The 22,960-nt window shown below is 36.2% G+C and overlaps 1 protein-coding gene across 1 annotated transcript; it reads right to left on the bottom strand.

Moving 5' to 3' along the window:
- Window positions 1-2,465: 2,465 nt before the first annotated feature.
- On the bottom strand, window positions 2,466-22,175 carry SELENOT (selenoprotein T). Its single transcript, XM_033132793.1, has 6 exons — window positions 21,946-22,175; window positions 8,877-8,987; window positions 8,220-8,346; window positions 5,537-5,624; window positions 3,706-3,859; window positions 2,466-3,197 (listed from the first exon to the last, which is right to left on the bottom strand). The coding sequence occupies exons 1-5, from the start codon at window positions 22,080-22,082 to the stop codon at window positions 3,735-3,737; spliced, it is 588 nt and encodes a 195-aa protein (XP_032988684.1). The 5' UTR covers window positions 22,083-22,175; the 3' UTR covers window positions 2,466-3,197; window positions 3,706-3,734.
- Between the last annotated feature and the right edge of the window lie 785 nt (window positions 22,176-22,960).

The following is a 22,960-nucleotide window of genomic DNA, read 5'->3' as shown; positions in this document are numbered from 1 at the left end:
TTTGTCCCAATAATTCTGAGTTTTAGAAGCACTGCTGTGGTGCGTTAGTTATCATGTTGTTTCTTTTCAGTTTGCTCATGCTTACTTTAGCCAGAAGATATTCTACAAGCCTTGATCGAGAGTGGCTGACCTAACACTCACCCCACTATGGCTGAGACCAGTTTATGTTTTTCTTCAGGATACAGTTCAGAGCTAGGTCTAGTTCTATTTTTTTTTTTATAGCCTAGAGAAAAGAAGCCACGGACTATGAAGAAAAAGGCTCAGCTGGATTTTTAAATAACATCTGAACTTTGTTCTATTTTGAGGTTGTTAAATTGTCTACACCAGTCAAGAGGAAACGTCCTCATTTTATTCCTCTCTAGATGTGGAGATGTCAGTATGACTTTCTCAGGAATTGTGGAGGTTGGGGGTAAAGACAGATAGTGATGTAAACGGCTCCTTTCTGTTCCCGCCCGGCACAGAATCATCACACAGCTGTTGATACTTCAGCAACACGGAAGCACAAGTAGACCAAGAGGAGCTTAGGGTCCACGAGTGGCAAGACCTGAGTGCCAGCCAGATTTTGGGTGGTTTAGGAAGCCATTAGAAAGTACACATTATTTGATGACACGAAGTCTTAAACAGTGCAAAATTTTCCAAATACAGTTACATATAAAGTGCTCTAGCACAGATTTAGTTCCACAAAGGAGGGGTTTCTTTCACATCAGCTTAATAAAAGTTTATTTTCACAACGATAGAGAGGTAAGCCCCCAAGCTTTACAATCCCTCAGATTTTACTCAAAAGATTTAAAAAAAGCTTATAAATACCAAGTCATGATTAAGAACTCTGTAGGCTTTTTAAAAAATCTGAATTATTTAAAATTATGAAAATGATAAAATGCCAACAATCAAAGTCCCGAACTAAAAACATTCAAACTAAGAGTCATCATTGGGACCCTCTTATATTTTGATAGTAGTAAAGGCTGATCAACTGTTGTCGTTAATGTCAGTGCTGGGAGGAAATAATGCTTATATTCTGAAGCATATTTGTCTTGAATATCTTGATACTGAAGTATAAACCCATATTTGCCAACATCTTTTTATTAATCTAACAATTTCTTCCACAACAGCAACTGTGGTAAAAACCACAGTAACATTAGCCAACCTGCTGTCATTTTCTATGGTCTTCTAATTAATATAGTACATAGACATTTATGAACTACACAGCCACACAAATTTGTAAGCAACTAATAAATTCTGAAATGTTAGGAATATATTAAAACTACGTTCTAAATAGTTTCATTTTAACTTTCCTTTTTCTTTATGTACTCATACTTCCCATTATTTTTTTCACTAGATTCCATTAAATCCTAGATTTAAATATGGCCAAAGATAAAATAACAATATTGAGATGAGTGTCAACAAAATAGCTGAGTTTACCGTTGTCTAAGCCACCTAAAGCTATTCTCTAAAAGACAATTTATTCACCCAAGGCAAACCTGGAAAAAGTTAGAATCAAATCTTAGGTTCTTCCTGGTTAGTCCCTGGTCAGACACATGGGACATCGTAGGCTCCGGTTTGAAAGGTCTAAATGCCAAAAGGTTAACTGTGTCACTAGTGGAATGTCCATCAGCTGAAGAAAAACCCTAGACGTGCCCAGCAGTGTGTTCCACTTGCAGAAGATAAGAAGTTTGACCTGGTACAAATCAAATTAACAAGGTTTTACGCCCTAGTCAAAGATAAAATTTTCTTACTCCTGAATAATAATAACCTGTAACTTCCCAGCTTAAATTGTATTGACTCTTGCCACTATATGAACTTGGGTTAACAGTTCTGCAGTCTTAACTAAAAGGATACGCCACTTAATCAATTTCCCGCAGACCAACTTCTTGTCAGCTAAAGATGACAGTATGTTCCACCTGAGGCTGTCACAATGATCCGTACCAGACATGCATTCAACAAATAGTCAGAGACAAAGTATGTAGTTGTACTAAGTGTTTTGGTGGACCCAATGTTGAATTATCTCATAACTTTTCCATAAGTCTCTTTACTAACAAATTTAGACCTACCACTTCTACTCCTATGTGGAAGCTGAAGTACGTCATGATATTGCTATATGACAATTTTTCTACATTATGGTCCCATTTCTGCTAAATTACACTTAGTCTTTTTAGAACTCTGGAAAGATTAAATTCACTGAATAAAAAAATTTTCAATTTTGTTGCTCAAATATAATAAAATTCTGATATATGATGTTAGGCAAATTAAATTATTAGACAAGTGATCTCCGTTCACCTAACATTAATGTTGAGAGGTTAAACTAAACTTGAATGAGGAGAGTTTCAATGATCCTGAAAATGGTAAATGATTATTTGTATGTGAAATCTAAAGTATGTCCCTTATAAAATTATCTGTAAGTCAGAAAAATTTAAGCAGACAACTATTAGATATAATGTTAACAGGTACGCTGGGCAATAAATTCAGAGTTTTTAACTTACATCTGCTTAGTTTTTTATTGAGTATAAAGGCCCAGTTAATCAACTCATTAGATTGGTCAAGGCAAGACACGAACTATAACAGGATTTAAAAAGCAGTTGGTCTTTTAGTAGTTCTCTGGTAATCACACACGCACACACGCACATACACACAAATCGGTAGAGTACTCTGCATATAGGATTTCCCCTCATAATCTTGTATAATGCACTGACAAAAGTGTCACAAGCTACAGTATTCTGAAAACTATACAAATTGAACATGACCAAATTAGAGATGCCTGAAAAACTCTTATAAAGTATTTGAGAACTTCAGCTGTATTCGCAAAAAGATCAATTTTAAACTATAAAAAAAGAAAATTCATATAAAATCACAACAGATTTAACAGACATCTTTGAAAAAAATCAAACTGTAACTCATTTTTCTACTTTTTTCAAATGTGACTAAGAAAAAAAAGTACAAGTAGTAATGTCCACATTTTTAAAAAACTATTAACTGAGTGGATTTGGGGAAGAAAAAAAAAAAAACTATACAGTATTATTGCACTCCACGAATGTGCAGAATTCCGAAGTGTGCCAGCGCTGAAAAACTGTCTTGCATTGAGGTTTTCCAAGAGGTCCAACGCGCCTGCCAGGAAAGCATCTGGTCTGTACTAACAGCTTGCTGTCTTCAGTACAGGCCTTCATTATGTCAGCCACGCTGCTCTTGCAAAAATCCCTTAATGTCTGAAAGACACACACAACAAAAGAATATTTGACTTCAAACTTCACTCTTGTAAAATCAACTCCTTTTTCAGGAAAGAATCAAGAACATCTCTGCTAAGCAAAAGTTAACTAACACTTCTTCATGTACAAACACATTTGTTTATTTATTCTCTATCTTGAGCATGTTAAGATAATATTCTTGCATACTCTTAGGAACTAGTTATTTGAAGGTTCAGAGAGGATATGTATATAAACATCCTAGTATAATATATCAATTCTGGCCATTAGTTCACAGTCAAAAAAATGATATTACAAACCCAATTATTAAGCCTCGGAGATAAATTTATTAATATAACCTTACTTTATTTTGGCAGGCCCAAACTCTCTTAGAAATTTTAATGAAGAAAACATCCATCTGTTAAATCCTAAGTTGGAAACTCAAGTAATAATATACGTAGTATCTAGTATCTTGCAGATTCATGAGAATTAACTGATATCTACACAGTTCTTATATTTTTAAACTACTTACAAAAGAGTTTTCAGTGCTGATAGGTGGGGCTATGATCGATGATGTGGGATTGAATCCATATGCACATTGAGCTTCATTTCATTGTCAAGAATTTGAACAAGCTGTTGCATGGATGGAAGATGACCAGATTCCAGCTTAGACCACACAGGTACATCTATAAAAATAAATGATACCGGCCCCCCCAATTAAATATGATTCTGTAATAAACATTCATTCCACAAATATTTATTGTCTGTACATACCGTGTTTCCCCGAAAATAAGACCTAGCCGGACAATCAGCTCTAATGCGTCTTTTGGAGCAAAAATTAATATAAGACCCACTATATTATATTTTACGTTATACTACTATATTATATCCAGTCTTACATTCCAGTAAAATAAGACCGGGTCTTATATTAATTTTTGCTCCAAAAGACGCATTAGAACTGATTGTCTGGCTAGGTCTTATTTTCGGAGAAACAGGGTAGCTGGGAATACAAAAGTGAGCAAAAGAATTAAGCTTCTTGCTCTTATGGACTTTACGTTCTAGTAGGGTAAATACAAAAAGAACAATACAAATACTACAAAATCACAACTGTGTACTAAGAATTAAAACTAGTAGATATTATGAGAGGGACATATGAGAGGCTGGAAAGGAGCCTTTAAACTTACTATTACTAAAAGTCAGAGAGCTGAAATATAGAAGAGTGGTACAAGGGAGGCTGGAGAAGGGGGCAGGGACTAGATCGGGGGTCAACAAATTGTAAAGGGCCAGGCAGTAAGCATCTGCAGCTCGAAAATATATACAATCTGTCACCACTTCTCAACTCGCAAAGTAGCCTGAAAGCAGAAGAGGCAATACACATAAGAATGGCCGCGTTCCAATAAAACTTTATTTACAGAACAGGCAGCAGGGGATATGGTCCACAAGGCCCTGTGTGCCGATCCCTGGGCTACATCACACACGGCCTTGGGCCATGCTAAACGTTCTGGTCTTTTTCTGGAGAACAAACTAAAGGCATTGAATGAATTTGAGGCAGTGAAGCAACAAGATGAAACGTCATGTAAAAAAAAAATCAGTTTGGAGCTGATGTCAGCAAATTTTCTCTGTAAGAAGCCAGATAGTAAATATTTTAGGCTTTATGGACCAAGAGACAAAATCAAGGATATTATATAGATACTTACATAACTTGAGAATAAATTTCCAAAATTTTTTCATTGATGGAACTCAAAACTTTAGGTACAGAGACTGAAATTTGAATTTCATATAACTTCCGTGTGTCACAATTATATTCTTTTGATTTTTTTACCCATAAAAAAATGTAAAAATCCTTGTTAGCTCATTGTTTGCCGACCTCTGGTTTAGGGTATGTATTAGAGGGTAAGAAGGTAATTGTGGCTTGGACAGCGTGGTGCCAATGGAGATAAAGAGAAGTCGATTTTTGAGAAATGTAACAGGCGGTCCTGAGAAGACTTAGTAATCCATTGGATATAGCGAATAAGGAAGAAAGGAATGTTATCCTAGGCTTCTGACAGGGGCGACTGGGTAGAATGAAAACTGCCATGAAATGAATGAGAAATGCCAGGAAAGGAGCAAACTGAAGTATACAGAAACTGCAGCAACCAGAGGTGGTCAACAGTTTGGGAACAGGAGTTAAGCACAGAAATGGGGTCTAGAGCTCTCGGGAGCTATACATTCAGGGGTCACCATAAAGACATTACTTTAAAGCCATGAGAGCAGATGAAGACCATATTACGAGATCATTTAGCATACTATGATAAACAGAAAAGCCTAGTGCTCATTAAAAATCACTTAAAATTTATCACAGAATGGAAATATTCAGAACCCACCATTCAAAGTGATCTCAAATGCACCTGTCGACATACACTGGTTTTCAATCATGTTGCTCAAGAAGAAAACCATCATACATGCATAAACCTAAAAGAAAACATAATTAAGTACAACAAGTGAAGTCATTTTGAAATTAAAACATGGTAACTTAAGACAGTAACCTTTAGTCTCATCTTTACTTGGTAACTACTCTTTTTTTAATCTACTTCAGAAGTTTCTATACAAACTATTAGTGCTATTCCATATGTTCAGAGAACATACACAGAAAAGAAAAATACATTAATTCATAGCTCTATACATGCTGAAGAACTTACATATGATATTCATAATGTAGAGATGGAATTTCTAGAGGTCTCTTAAGAGCTTTAATATGTTAAACAAAAGAATCCCAGCATAAGAAAGGTTCATCTTACCAATTTTAAAATATAATTTATGAATTCACAAGAGACTACTGATGCAATAATCAGCAACTCCGTGTATTCAATATAACCTGTCTAGGTTCCAAACGTACCATTTGAAGTCAAAAATACTATCTGGTCTTCATCCCAGTTTCTGGCACAGAGCACCTAAAACCCTTGGAAGTTCCTAAGTGATGGGAGCCTAAAAGTTTATGTGTTTTGTTAAATTAATGATGTGACTTTTGAACCTGACCTAAGGATGGGAGGCTGGTTGCCAGGAAAACCAATCATGTGATTAGAGAAAACTTTCAGTTTGGGGAAAGGAAGGTTGAATTAGTTGCCAATGGCCAATGATTTAATCCTCCAAGCCCTAGGTAATAGGGTCTCCCTACAAATCCCAAAGGGCTGGGACTGGAGAGCTCCCCGGTTGGGGACCCTGTGAAGAGGAAAGGAGATGGTGCCCCTGGAGAGGGCACGGGAGCGCCGCGTCTCTTCCCACGTCCCTTGCCCTGAGCATCCCTTCCACCTGGCTGTTTGAGTTATATCCTTTTACAATAAACTGGAAATCTGCTATACGTTATAATGTTGCTCTGAGTTCTGTGAACTGCTCTGGCAAATTAAACAAATGGGTTCATGGAGGAGGTTGTGAAAACCTCCAATCTGAAGCCAGTTGGTCAGAAGCACAAATAACAGCCTGGATTTGCAACTGGAGTCTGACTGGGGAGGAGGCCGTCTTGCAGGACTGAACCCTGGAATCTGGAATCTGATGCTGTCTCCAGAAAGTCAGGCGTCAGAACCGAGCTGAATTCTCGGATGCTCTGCTGATGTCTAATAACTGTTTGTTGGTGGGAACCCTCCTCCAACCACACACAGGTTTAAATTGGGTCCAGGAACTCAACAGACAAGAAAAAAAGTAGGTTAGGAAGCACTGGTAATAATAAATTACACTCATTCACCTTTTGAAGGCAAATCTATACCCTCCCAAAAGAGACTGGAAGCTCCTTGATGGACAGAAAGATTTTAATTTAAAATCACCTGACTAAAAGCAGGATGTATTGAGGATTTCAATTCACAAGTTGTTTAAGAAAAATAAATCAAAATGCCCACAGCAAATGAGAAAGAGCTTTCCCTGCTCACCTCTCCCTTGAGCAAAGTGGGCACTGATTACATAGAGGTTACCTGGGCACGTAAGTCTACTTTCACAGGAACAGTACACAAGGAAGTACCATGTAAGCTAGTTTTCAATTACACGCCTCTCCTATGGTAGATCAACAATCCATATGTCTATAGAAGCAAAATGCACTAAAGATATGTTAAAATCAATAGAATAAAAATAAAACATTACCGATATGTACTTAACTTCCAATACTTAACCCTATACAAATGAACATTTCTTAATCACAGAGTATACACACTTCAATTAGAGGTGGCCCCTGAGGAGGTTTATGTGTTAAGAAGCCTGGCCTGTCATTGGACAAACGAGGTGCCCTAAGAAAAGGAAGTACAGCTATGGGGGAGCCCACCAAAGGCAGTCTCAGCCTGGAAGTACAGGACAAGACCAGAGGACTCCAAAAGAGAAGCTTCTTAGAAGGCAATCTCATCCAAGACAGAAATAAAGATTAGTCCCATTTATCACAGCAGAAAGGTAGACCCTCCGGAAAAGATGACTTTAAGGAAAACAGATGAAAAAAACATCTAGAAAGAATGTATGCTGCAGCAGGACCCTACAAAAGAAAAAAGAAATAGCACAATATTCTTATATTTATATTGATTGTTTCAGGTAATTTGCTAAACAGATTCTCCATGAACATAAGAGTCAAGGGACAAACAATAAAAACAGAGTGAGAGAGACTTTGTGAGTTTGTGTGTATTGATAAGAACAACTCAGTGGAAATCCTGTTTTTAATGTGAATAAACCCATTAACTCCCATATCAGCTGGTATAAAAGAAAGGCCCAAGTTATGTTTATATCATGTTTTGCTAGGTACGTTTTAAGCCCATATAATCAAAATCAGGTATTACATTACTTTGTGCCCAGGATCTACTAAAGTAACACCTCCCTATCTTCACATAATAAAAAGGTAAGACTGAATCATTCTTACATAAATATGGAAATTAAGGCTAAGGGAGGCCAGAGATAAAAAAAGAGATAAAAAGTGGTTCAAATTGAAAAAAAATACGTAAACAGGTGAATCAGCAACAAGTACTTAAAAAGAAAAAAATATTAAAATATATTCATTGACACCTAAAAACTTACAGCTACAAAAGCTATTAAATTACATACCTTATTTTCTTGGCCCCACTGCCAGATGCTAGGAGCTTGCATGCCAAAGAAAGCAAAAGGATCCTTGCCAACAATTATTAAGCCTATTAATACTAGTTTGAAGACTGACAGGAAAGATGCTATGTGTCTATCAAAAAAAAAAAGAAAAGAAACAAATTCATCAGAAGCCACAATTTCTTGTTTACTTTAGAATTTCATAACTCAAGTGTATGTATATAGACATTTTCCAGACATCAAATCTAAAAGTTAGTAACTAGTTTATTGTAGTTTTAAAACAAAAATGTTTTATATTTTTTAAATCAATCAAAAATTAACTTATAAGATTATATAGCATTGGCCTTTAAAAAATATTTTAACAGTACAAAATTTTATACCATTGACTGACTATAAAAATTTGGGAGTTCCTGGTCTATTTCCACAATACAAATTACGTAAGAAAATACATTTTCAGAAGCGTTGTTATCTAGGAAAAGATCCTCCTCCTCTTTACTTTCTTACAGAAAAAAAATTCTTCTGAATTTGCTTTTATGAAAGTGTTCTCTGTATATTATTACAACCAGCTAAGAAGTTATAATAACCAAGGAAAGTTAACTGACCAATTCACAAAAGTTTACGAAGTCAAATTATTTCCCTTTTAAGTTAGTGAAATTTACTCACCTATATATTGGTTGAGGGAGGTAATTCTCTCCTTCAATGCGGATGTCTGGGTACCGCTGGCTAATAACCCGCATGTACTCCTCAAACACCCGCCTATAACCTCAGGAAACACTGCAGAAAAACAAAAGTGCTTCGGGTAAGCGGTTTATAATATGCCTAGACTTATTCTGCAGTTAGCCAAAGCCTAAAAATTATTACCAAGATTAAAAGTGTATCTCAAGAATAGCCACAAGTTAATACAATTGATACTGATGGGTATATAGAGGATTTGTTTTCCCCCTACAAATTTCACATATTTAAGCTACCTCACCCGCAAGTAAATCCTCCCATTAGAATATTAAACTTTATAGATTTGGGTTTTTGTTGGACAGCAGCAAATACCGTATTTTGTTGAGTATAATGTGCTCCTGTGTATAATGCACACCCACGTTTTGGGCCCAAACTTTCAGAGTAAAAAATGTTTCATTTAAAATTTTTAAAGCAAATTTTTATTTATTTACATTTAGGTACTTGCTTTTTATATTATAAAGAAATTTTAGCATTTATTTTTTAACATAGTATGGTACAAGAAATTTTATGTAACAAATAATTACAAAACACAAGGACAGATACAAGGTACAAGAAATTTTATGTACCAGTAACAACTTTACAATATTTATGCATCACGGAAGGCCAGGAACTCTTCGTCGTTGCAAGTTCGTTGTAAGTTCAACAAAACCGATTATTGTATTCCAGGTATTATTTTGCATATGGATATCGTTATTGATTTCTAAAGTTATACTCTAATTCATAAGCATAAATAAAAGAATTAAAAACATGTATATAAGTATGGAAGTAGTACTACCCATGTATAATGTGCATCCTTATTTTTCCCTCACAAATTTGGGGAAAAAATGTGCATTATACACAGCAAAATATGGTACCTATTCACATATATCAGTGTATTTTGAGCTCTCAAAACAAATTTGCCTTTTTCTCTTCTTTTTTAAACAATAACTATGCAAACACTGAAATGAAAAAAACTCTTATTCATCTGCAATAGGGACTTTCAAAATTGGGGCATAAACAGCTTTAAAAAATGCCAAGGCATGAGACATAAAACTCTGGTTCTTATTCCCACTCTGCTCCTAACTGGGCAAACATGCCTGTTCAATCAAGAGGAACTTAACTAATTCTTAGATCCCCTCTGACTCTAAAATTTGATCCTACTTTGCAAAGGAAAACAAAGACTGGGAAGATAATTTTCAGCAATGACAGGAACCCATACCATTACTCCAGAAATTAAGCCAACAGCATCCAATCATCTTCATTAAAATCTCTGAACAACTAAACTGTGGAGATATACAGAGGGTGCCAAAAAAAGTATATACATTTTAAGAGAGGAAGTTTTCTTTTAAATTGTAATACTCAATACACGTACACATGTACATACATACATACATATATACATGCATACATGCATATACATACATACATACATACATATACACACACATACACACACACACACACACACACACACACACACACATCCCCAGCAAGAAAAGGGAAATGTAACACCAGAGTGCATTTTTTGGAGAAAAAGGAAAGTATACTGATCAAAGCAATCAAAGACACAAATGTATGAAAAGGTATCTCATGTTCATGAATTGGAAGAATTAATGCTGTTAAAATATTCTTATTACCCAAAGCAATCTACAGATTCAATGCAATCCCTATCAAAATTCAAATGGCATTTTTCACAGAAATAGAACAAACAATGCTAAAAGTTTTATGGAACCACAAAAGACCCTGAATAGCCAAAGCAATTTTCAGAAAGAACAAAGCTGCAGGTATCACACTTCCTGATTTCAAACTATATGACAAAGCTACAGTAATGAAACCAGTATGGTAGTTGCATAAAAATAGACACAGATCAACGGGACAGAATAGAGAGTCCAGAAATAAACTAACACATACACGATCAATTAATTCAAAACAAAGGAGACAAGAATACACAATAGGGAAAGGACGGTCTCTTCAATAAATGGCGTTGGGGAAACGGGACAGCCACATGCAGAGTATGAAACTGGACCCCTATCTTACACTACACACGAAAATCAACTAAAAATGGAGTAAAGACTTAAATGCAAGACCTGAAACCATAAAATTCCTAGAAGAAAACATAAGAGGTAAACTCCTTGACAACAGTCCTGGCAATCATTTTTGGATTTGACACCAAAAGCAAAAATAATCAAGTGGGACTACATTGAACTAAAAAGCTCCTGCACAGCAAAGGAAATAAACAAAAAGAAAAGGCAACCTACTGAATGGGAGAAAATATTTGCAAATCATCTGATAAGTGGTTAATAGCCCCCAAAAATGTAAGGATCATACAACTCAATAACCAAAAAATTAATAATCCATTTAAAAACTGGGCAAAGGACCTGAACAGACATTTTTCCAAAGAGGATATACAGATGGCCAACATGTACATGAAAAAGTGCTCAACATGGCTAATCATGAGGGAAATGCAAATCAAAACCACAATGAGCTATTACCTCACACCTGTTAGGGTGTCTATCATCAAAAAGACAAGAGATAACAAGTTTGATGAGGATGTGGAGAAAAGGGAACCCTTGTGCACCGCTAGTGGGAATGTAAATTGGTACAGCCACTATGGGAAACAGCATGGGGATTCCTTAAAATATTAAAAATAACATTACCATTTGATCTAGCAACCCCACTTCTGGGTATATAACCCTAGAAAGTGAAATCACTATCTCAAAGAGATATCTGTACCTCCATGTTCATTGCAGTATTATTTACAATCGCCAAGACATAGAAACAATCATGCATCATCTATTTATTGACAGATGAATGAAGAAAACATGGTACATATAATACAATGGAACATTATCCAGGAAAAAAAAAAAAAAAAAGACGGAAATCCTGGCTTTTGAAACAACATGGATGGACCTAGTTAGCATTATGCTAAGTGAAATAAGTCAGAGAAACACAATTATTCACTTACTGTATTTTGCTGTATATAATATGCACCCTCGTTTTGGGCCCAAATTATCAGCGGGAAAAAAAATCTTTCATTTTAATTTTTTAATTCAAATTTTTATTTATTTTAGGTACTTGTTTTTTGTATTATAAAGGAATTTTAGCATTTACTTTTTAACATATTATGGTGCAAGAACTTTTATGTAACAAATAATTACAAAACACAAGAACAGACACAAGGCACAAGAAATTTTATGTACCGTAACAAATTTACAACATTTACACATCATAGAAGGCCAGAACTCTCCGTAGTAAGTTCAACAAAACCAATTATCGTATTCCAGGGTATTATTCTGCATACAGATATCATTACTGATTTCTCAAGTTAGACTTTAACTCATAAGCATAAATAAAATAATTAAAAACATTTATATAAATATGGAATTAGTACTACCCATGTATAATGCACATCCTTATTTTTCCCTCACAACTTTGGGCAAAAAAGTGTGCATTATACAAAGTAGGGTATATGTGAAATCTAAAAAGGCTGAACTCAGACACAGAGAGTACGTTGGTGGTGGCCAGGGACTGGGGTGGGGGAAGTGGGATAATGCTGGTCAAAGGATACAAACTTCTAGTTTTAAAATGAATAAATTCTGGGAATCTAATGTACAGCGTGGTGGCTTGTTAACAATACTGTAATGTATACCTGAAAGTTGCTAAAAGAATAGATCTTAAATGTTCTCACCACAGAGAAGGTAATTATATGAGGTGATGGCTATGCAAACTAATCTTACTGTTGTAATCATTTCACAATACACACATATTATCAAATCACTGCCTTAAATATATACACTTTCTATTTGTCAATCCTTCTTCAATAAAACTGGGAGGGAGGAAGGAAGTGGTACTACCATATCAATGGAGCAGCCTATACATTCAGGTAAGATTGCCAAGCACTTAAATACATTAAGTTCTAAGTTAAGGAACACATAAATATAAAGCAATGAAGGTACCACTTGATAGAGAGAAAGCAGAATCAGTAATTAAGTTATAGTAGAGTGACACCGGAGGTGCCAGCTTTGTGAATTACACTGTCATCAAGGAAAAAAATACCAGCCATCAACTGAAGGGAACAGCATCAAGTTTATATCCAACAGGGTGAAACAGTCCAAATATTTGTAGATCTAATTTAAGAAAACTCACTTTAAAAAAAAGAGAGATTCACCAGTATTTCTTTACAATTAATACCTCCGCTACATTTAGAATAAAAATGTCACAAAAGATTACATCCCTAAAAAGTAGGAAATTTTCTCAAAGGGACACAACTCTCTTTAGCTAAATACTTAAAAGAATTTATAAATCTCTAGATACTTTATCTTTACTAAACATTCACCTTATCCAATATTTTATTAATACTGTTGTTAGATTCGTCAAGTATTAACAGTTTGCCACAACTGCTTTTTCTATAAGAAATGTTTAATGATGTTTTTGCTTTGAAGATATAAAAATAATCTAGATTACCTATATACCTACTTACCCTGAAACCAACAAATGCCAAACAGATTTCAATGCCCAAATTTGCACTGGTGTTTACAATGGAGCTGATTATCTAAAATGAAAGTCTCTTTTAATGCAACATTTTGAGAACTAGAGACCTAATTAACTGAGTTGATACTTTTTTTATAGATGAAGGGAAACATGAAACCCAGAGAGATCAAGTGACTTTTCCATGGTTATATATTCATGTATTATTTAGTAATTCACTCAAATATTTATTGAATGCCTACTATGCATCAAGCATAGGCGGCAGGTATGTAGTGGTGACATGACAGATCCCGTCCCTGCCCTTCGTCAGGGCTGAGCCTAGAACACAGACTTTATGATATGAGATCCTAGGCCCCTCCCACTAAACCTCTATAGAACAGTTAGAGAACGCCAGGAAATAAGCTCTCTCTGCCCACAAAGCCACAATCAATACTCATCTAGTTGGCCTCCTGGTGGCGGAGATCTCTGAGGTTCTCCCTCTAGGAGATCTAAGCCTGTGGGCCCCCAGAAGTCCCTTATATGAGCTGTAGGAGTTCCAACCCTTCACCAAGGGAAGCCCAAAAGGTCCAGCTGGAGAGGTGTGTCTATGCGCAGGCAATACTCTCGGTCAGATTCCTCAGTCACCCATTTTTCTGGCTACTGTACTCAAAAGCCTAACTCTATCCTAGGTTCTTCCAGTCCCAAGCCTTCAGTTTAGTCTCAGATCTCCAAACTCCAAAAAGAATCAGCCCATAATCTTGAAATCCAAAAAAGACTTTAAAACTGTACCTTCCTTATTTCTGAAAAATGAAAGTTTATAAGACACACAACACAGACAAGTTTATTTCTATGTAAGTAAACCTTCCTCTTTATATTTGCCTCCAGACTTGTGAGGAAAACCAAAAAACTTTTTTCCTATATAATTGTTTTCCCCAAAACATTTTTTTCTGTTTTGAAGCAGCAATCACACTACTGACAGAAAATAAAACATACCTAATGTTTATCAAAGTGTGCAACATGTTAAATTAAAGGCATACGTGGTAAGGAGGCCGTAATCATTCCACCTCTACCACTACACCCAGTTCTTTCAACTTACTCCATTCTTGCTGGGTAAGAATGTAAGTAAAACTATGATTTCCAGTATACTTCCAACAAATAAATATCTGAATATGCTAAAAATATGTTGCTGCAGCTGCCTGTTCCTTCTGCTCCTAAACCAAAGGTCCTTAAGAAGTAAATTTCAACTCTGAAAAGAAATCTTAAATTTAAGTCCTAATCACTTTGCAAATCTCTTTCTAGTAATATAGAAATATCTTACTTATGGAGTCAACTTTTGCAACTGCTCAATTTAAAATATTTTCACATAATAGTTCTCTAAAAGAACGAACTTGCATATAAATTAGATGACCTGTGTGTAATAAATAGAAAGGAAATTTAGGAAGTACAGAAAAATCCCTTGCCCATGCTATTTCAAATAGATTTTGTGCTTTTTAAAGTCCAACGTGTTTTCAGTTTCCTAATTCACGGTGCCAACCTTCCGACTTTTCCCTTTCCTATACTACATCTGCACCTAACTGTAGTCAAATGCTTACTGATATCAAACCTGAGCCTGTCACAAACCCAACCTCTCACATTAAAAGCAAAAAAAAGCAAAACCTCAGATATTTACTATAATGAAATAAAGACTTCTAATTTCTAATTTTAGTATCTCTTAAAGTTATCTTCCCCCTTTATTTATAATAAGCATCCATCTCCAAATCTCTCAATCTATACTCGTTAGGAATTTTAAATAGGTTATCTCAGGGCCAACCACAATGAAGTACAACAGGTTGTACTCATTTTTCAATAAATCCTGACTGATGATAGGTACTGGCCTAGGCTCTAGAGATAAAGCAGCAAGCAACAGAGAGAAAAGTCTATGCCTTTCTGGCACTGGCAAAGTTCTAATGAAAAGAGGAGTGAACTGGTAACAGTCTAATGGAGAGAATACAGTTCATCAATTGACAGTATCTTAAGCTGTTTCTCTTGTCTTGCTTTAGACAAACAGGGAGGAGAAACCAAAAAATAAAACACGGGAGGGACTACAGAAAAAATGTCACAAATAGAAAGAGCAGAAACAGCAAACAGAAGATTAAAAATAAGAGCCTACATTCAAACATATTCTGCAAGAAGCAGAAGGATGGTAAGAAATAAGGAAGGACTGCACAAAATCGCAACACCAAAAAGCAGAATTTAAAAATATTTTGAGGCCCTCAAGAAGAAAACTGATGGGTAGAAAACTGAATCAGTGATAGGAGATGAACAAACAAAAAATTACAGGTACTCTGTAATAGCACCATTAATAGACAGATCTCACAGACACATCAGTTTTTTTCTCTACAGTAAACACCCTCTGACAGCCCACAGAACATTTACAACAACTGACCATCTATAGTTAGGTCACGAGAAAGCCCAGTAAGTAGAAACTGCAAATGCCACATTCTGATTACAGTGCAATAAGCTAGACAGTTTTAAAAACCTAACCCACTTTAAAATCTTCTAGTATTAACTAATTTAACTATGTCAAAATTTAAAATGTGATGGCCTATGACGATCATTTCACTTCTATGGACTTACTTTATGGAAATAATTGGACAAGTACATAAGATATATGAGGATATTCATTTTAGCAAAGTAATTATGTGAAAAATTAGGACCTACCTAAATGTTAAATAAAGATTTACTGGTTAAATAAATTAAAGGATACAGACCTTATGGAATACTATGCCTGCTGATGCAGAATTGTATTTACTGACAAAAGAGATAAGTGATGGAGGGGAAGCAAATTTCAAAAAAATCATACAACTATGAACTCATGTTTATAAAATTACGTAATGTAGTATGTGTCCTTGTAAAGAATCAGCTTGAAAGAGGTTCTTCAAAATGTTAATGAGTTACAAGATTTTTCAGTTTCTTCCACAGACTTCTTTTTTATTATTTTTACAACAAATATGTATTACTTTCATAGCCAGAAAGCTATTTTCATTTTTTTCAAAGCTGAAAGTCAAAGAGTAAAGTTTCATAGGTTTATTTACTGACATTCTCATCATAGCCTTAGAGACAATAAAAACAAGTTACAATAATGGCAATTGACAAATGGTAGTATGTACACTGGGCTGTGTTTTTAACTGTTTATCTGACCCCAGCTTTTCTCATTTCCGGTCCCCTCCCCTCCTCTATGCTGAGTAAGGCTTCATTTGCATACACTCTTCCTTTAGCCTGTAAATCTCTCTCTCTCTCTCTCTGTATCTCCTGGTGGCGTTCCCCATACCTTTCAAGGTTTCATTTCCTCCTCTGCAAAGCCTTCCAGCTACCCTGAATAGATGATCTTATTTTCCTCTGGATTTTTCAAGCCCTTTGTTATGCCCTCCTTTAGAACACTCAGAACAGAGTGTTTTACATATGTCTGTCCCTCCCACCAGACAACTGGTTTTCAAATGTTACTGTTTAAAACAAATTCCTATCTTTCTAAAAACTGGACATGGGAAAAAGGACATAAAAAACGAGGACTTAAAGCAGTTCTTGCTAAAACCTATGTGGCAAGGTGTCTTTTTCACAGACCCGAGGCTACACTCAGGGTAAGGCATGTGACAGCATGATTTCCATTTTTGGAAAGCTGGGAAAATGACTCTCAGAGGAACCTGAGGGCTCCAACAGCACTCTTAAGTGACAAAAATAGAAATGAAACACATGCATGCTTTCACTGTTTTTATTTAAGTTCCTAACAGTACAAAATAGAGTCAAATATTAGAGGTTACTGGAATGCAACCAACATCCTAATTTTAAAGATGAACAAGCTGAGAGCTAAAGAGATTAAATAATTGCCTGAAAGTCATTCAAAACGTAAGAGGCAGATGGAATAAGAACCTGGAACTCCAAACCGCCAGTCCAGTAAATGTGCAGTTTCCCGTTAACTATCCTAATTCAAAATTTATGAGGTTATCTTGGTATTTCTAAATGATATCTTCAATTTGATTTCTACCACTTACCTTAATGGCAAACTGTAAGGAAAGAATGTTTCAATTTTCTGTAACAGGAGATAAAACCTTTAAAACCATTCATATTTTACATACACCTAAAAGCTTTGAACTAAAGTACTTCGCTCATTATTAAATAGAAACAACTATTATGTGCACAGTATTCAGTTACACACTGCAGTGATTTGTTTAAAATGGTAAAAAACAAAAAAAAACAAAAACCAAAATGATTCAATTCCATGTAAACATGGAACTTTAACAATCTAACATAGTACATGCAGTAGCCACCTTTTTATTTGTTCCCTATGAACACTCTACCATTACTCTACTATCTGGATCAACTTCTTACTGCTCCTTTAACTCACTGATTCCAAGTACGTTATTCCCTACTTAGCATCTATTTAAAAAATCAGGATTTATCATATAATCATGAGTGTATCAGTTTAAATGGCAGTAGTTTTTTCCTTCTGAGTGGTATATAAAATAATGGTGTATTTTACAAACCATCATATCTTAGGTTTAGTGTAACACAGTTAACTGTTATTTAAATTTTTAGTTATAGTTACTGCAGCTATTTTGGGGAAATGAAAATTTCTTTGTAGGGTTTTCCCCTGGCTACTATGTTTCAGATTTAAAAATTCAGGATTCCTCTCTTTCTCTTCCACCAAAAATATAAAAAAACAAAATCTGTCTCCTTCGTTTATCATTCAAGTGAATGGCACAGCATTGCTCCTGAACTCAAAAGTCATCTTTGACACTTCTCTTCTTCCCCCAAATATGTAATCCATCACCTAGAACTAAATTTATTTTCTAAAGATCTCTCAAACTTGCTTTTACTCTCTTCCTTCCACTATCACCTTTCTAGTCCAAGCTCCATCATCTCTTACCTGGGCAACTCCAACAGTCGTCCTGAATGGTTTCCCTACATCTATTTGTCCCATGTAATCAACGTCTTTTCCACAGTGAGTCTAGCTGATTTCTCTTTAACATGGCCTGCCAGACCCTCAAGGGTCCATTTCACCTTTTCTTTGGTCAGTACCTTTGACCTCCCTAAGAAATTATCTCTCTCCCACTTATAAGGTCATTGAACATGTTATTCCCATTGCTGGTAAGCTCTCTCTAAATAAATCTGATCCTTTAAGTATCAGTTCAAAGTTCATTTCTTCATGAAATGAACTCTCTCATGCCGTGTAACTTTCCTTCATAGCACGTAACACAGTTGTAATTCTGTTTGTGGTGTCCATGATGAATGAGCCTTCTGCTCTTTCCTGTCCTGGGACATCTATGAGAACACTGAGTTGAATTCCCAGCACCAAGTTAAGTGCCTTCACAGAGTAGGTGCTCAAATATTTGTTGAATATGCAACTATTTAGTCTACAGTAACTGACATGATCTCTGCAACTCACAATTGCTCAGATTTCTTTAATCCAGCATTTTATTATCTTGACCAGTATCAATATCCAAATCAGTTTCAGGTCTTTATTATCTTGCCTCTATACCATGAAAGCAAAGGCTGACCTGATATAAATTTGAATAAAACTGTTCTTATACTAGTTGCTTCATTTACCTCTTAAAACTCCATTTACAGTTTGTCCTAAAACTATAGCAGTGGATTCTTAACAAAAATTGAAAAATTCTGCTATATTCTGCTTATGTTTTGAAATATTAACTTTATTTAATCTAATATTCTTTGTAAATCAATGTTCATATGTCACATGTTCAAGTATTAACAGTAAAGAGTTGTAGCCAGTAACCTCTTTAAACAACAAAAACTAACTAAATGCTGTACATCTCATTACATGTTATTAGGTTGGTGCAAAAGTAATTGCAGTTTTTGCAATTATTTTTAACTGTTTAAACCACAATTACTTTTCCACCAACCTAATAAGTCACATATATGGGAAAATAAAACATGCATACAAACATCATGCCAAACAGTACCCGTCAGAATACATTTACACATAAAAATCACAACAAAGGAAAATGTGACAAGGGAACTTTTAAGTTCTGATTAGAGAACTTCCTTTTTTTATGTTCAATGTTTAAACATCCAAATAAGAAAGATAATTTTTTCCTGAAAACAAAATCAATGTCATCATACTTACCCAATTCTATTGCTCAATTGACATAATTAACCAAACACTCAGGTATGTAAAGTAATACTGTGCAATTTTTGTAGAAGTCATATCTGTCTTGTTCACATGGTATCATTAGTCCCTGGCACAAGCAAGTACTGAATGAATATTTATTGAAAAAATACATGAACGTAGAATAGAAAAGTTTGTTTTAAGCTATTTTGGATGCTTGATCTTTCTCCCTTCAGTTCCATTTGTGTGTTGTGTTGCTACTTTTTCTATCAGCAAGTACAAAAGTGGTACAATAAACAGATGATATATGGAGCTAAAGTTTAAGAAAGAGTACTCATAATAAATATAAAATAATAACGGACAAAAGCAATTGAAAGGAAGGTAAACATAGTTCTTTCCTTTGAATGCAATTAATGAAAAATTTCATCTTAAGTACTCAGATTCCATGTGGAACTAAAAGAATTTTCACATATTTATCTTAAACTGTCTTAGCTTTCTTTCCTTTCTCAAACTTGCAAATGAATGTCCAAGAGATTCTATCAAAACCAGGAACCCAATATTCACCTTACTATATACAGATTAATCTCTAGGGAGAAAAGTAACAAACAACAGGCTAAATTTACCTGTATTCAGTAGGACATATTAATAGTTATTTCTCATCTACAGATTTAAAAAAGAAAAAACTGTATGTAAGAGGCTCAGTGATGGGAAAAGAAAACTCTTATTAGACTTTTGGAACAAGTTTATACTTAAATCAAAAAAAGAAACAAAAACTAAGTATCAAAAGTTCAGTGAAGTACTTAAGACTTTTTAAAAAGTTTAATTGGAAGGAATGAAGCTCTTCCCTACATTTGTTCTACACATTTTGAAAACTTTGTTACGAATATCCTTAGTGCACTAGTACACTAGCTACTGTGACAAGTATCTCAATGAAAGCACCTGTAAAAGATGAATATTTTACGAAAAGCACAAGTGAAAACAAGGGAAATAGAAAAACTATATAAAGTGGAAGCTGCAGTCTTTTTTTTTAACTACTTATAGCCAAAAGTATCACATTAAACCTTAACAATATTACAATATTTATGGGTTGGTAAAATGATTGCCAATTTCTAATTTTTAAAAAAAATTATGGGGAAAAAAATCAGAATGGTCAAGCTGTAACTCCCACTTGCAGTATTATATAAAAGATGATACATGCCAGGCACACAGTAAGCAGCACAGCTTTTTTTTTAAAAAAAAAAATCAAGGAAAATCGCAAGGTTTTTAGTTTTCACTCCGAAAATAAAGTCTCACCGTAGTATTTTCTGACTTAAGGGTCACTTACTAATTTTTTCTTTTTTTAAGGATTTGCTTCGTCTTTAAAGATTAAGCAAAAAGCTAGTTGGGTAAGTAGGAAATTAAACTTTAGTACACTTATGTTAATACATGAAGTTAAGAAAGCTGATTTTAAATGCCTTATGGTCTAAACCAGTATTCCTAAGTATGAGGACTCAAGATTTACTAATCTGACCATCCTATCTTGAAAAAAGCCGTCATCTTTTGCAATACAGGATTCTAATTTCTGCAATTTTACAATTTTGGTGTTGTTTTTTTGATCTAAGACTTTCAAACCTTTCCCAACACCACTTAACCTTACTACATGTTATTACTGCTTTGCTTCTAATATTTAACCAGGTAACAACAAAAAAAATCACTTAAAGTACATTATCGAAATCTTCCCCTCTATCTCTTTCTCTGAACGCACAAGGAGATCTGAAAGGGAAAAAGAGATGCCAAGGCAGGTAACTCCTGGGAAGCGGATGTAGGGGGAATGGGGGAGAAGATCCACTTGTCGGGCGCGAACGGTTGTCGGAAGAACAACGTACTCCTTTTTCAGAGACACTTTCGAAAATGCAAACTGAGAATCACCCTCCCCAGATCTCTCCACGCCTACGGGCTGTCAGAAGCTCCATTCTCTCATTCCACAGTCCCCTCACCCACCCGCATTAATCTTCACCTAGCGGGGCAGCGGGACTGCCTGGCACAACCCCGGCCAAGACGAGAGGATGAGTGCACTGGGTGCAAACGCCGGGAGCTGTTCCGCCGACGCTGCGCCGACTCATGCCCACCTCCGCAGGCAGCCGGGGAGCCATAGCGTGACACGGCCGACCGGTCTTCCGTACTGACGCGTGGCCCCAGGTCCTCGCCTTTCAGTGTTTAACCTTCTCGTGCCCTCCTCCCCCATTCCCACCATTCTCAAAAAAGAAGTGAGCGGTCGTGTTTGGAGGAAACCAAGGAGGCCTGGCAGTCCCGGGAAAGGGGCCCCGGAAAAGGCAGGCTGCGGAAGGCTGCTCGCGCCGTTCTTCATGGGCCAAAGGCTCAGCCCGCTAGGCCGTGAAGCCTGGGCCTCGCGTAGCGAGAGGCTCCGAGCGGAGGCGCTGCGGGACGCCCGGGGCGCGGCGCACGACTCACCAAATCTGGAACTTGAGCAGCGGCCCCGTGGCGTACTGCATCTTTAATCTCTTGCTCGGCACGCCACCCAGGTTGGTCGAGGCATCGCTCCGGACCACCGCCGACGCCGCCACCAGGAGCAGTAGCAAAAGCCTCATCTCAACCCACCCGGCACTTCCGCCGCCCTCACACTGACACTGCAGCCAGCCCAAGGCCGAGCCCGAGCCCGAGCTGCTCCCCAGCGCGCAGGCGCGATCCGCCAAGGTCGGGCAGGGAGGCAGGAATGGCCCTGCGCAGCCCGGCGCCTGCGCATGCTCCGGCAGGCAGCGTGACCTGTTTTCACTGTCCTAAGCCACCATGTTGGTTGTGTGCGGAGACGGGGCAGCAGCGAGGGAAGCGGAGCAGGGAAGAAGCAGTAGAGGGGATGTCAGAGTAGCCTGTTAATTGTAGCTCCGGCACACCTGGGTTCTACGTAGAATTTCATTAATTCATTTATCTGCCTGTGACACTTAGGAACACCTATTGAACAGCCTTGATTCAGTGTGGGAGATAAAAGAGAAAGCTCCCACCCTCATAACAAACAGTAATGCATAACTCTTTAGGGCTGCCTTGTTATGACCTTTTACTTGACCTTATATTACTTTCTCGTAAAATGTTTTTTTTTTTTAAAGACCTTTGGAAAATCTCAATCATATGCAAGAACAATAATTACTTTACTCATTAACGACCTTTTACAATTATCAGCATTTTGACAATCATGGTTGTGTATGGCTCTAACCACTTTCCTCCCCAGGGAAGCAAGTATCAGACACCATTATTGCATCTATAGATATCTAAGCATGTATTTCTCAAAAACAACTATTCTTTAAAAACAAAAACAAAATCCTGACCATAGTACCATTAATCCCCCCTTAAAAAAAAGTTATTGCTTAATATCAAATATCCAGTCAGTGTTCAAATTTCTCCTGTTTTAATAAATATTTATTTTTCTATTTTTCATTTATTCAAATCAGGACCAAAATAAAATGAATATATT

The sequence above is a fragment of the Rhinolophus ferrumequinum genome, chromosome 2 (genome assembly GCF_004115265.2).
Source record: "Rhinolophus ferrumequinum isolate MPI-CBG mRhiFer1 chromosome 2, mRhiFer1_v1.p, whole genome shotgun sequence".
In the NCBI taxonomy this organism is placed as follows: Eukaryota; Metazoa; Chordata; class Mammalia; order Chiroptera; family Rhinolophidae; genus Rhinolophus; species Rhinolophus ferrumequinum.
The sequence above is the reverse complement of the archived record's forward strand: the minus strand, read 5'-3'. Positions and strand labels throughout refer to the sequence as shown.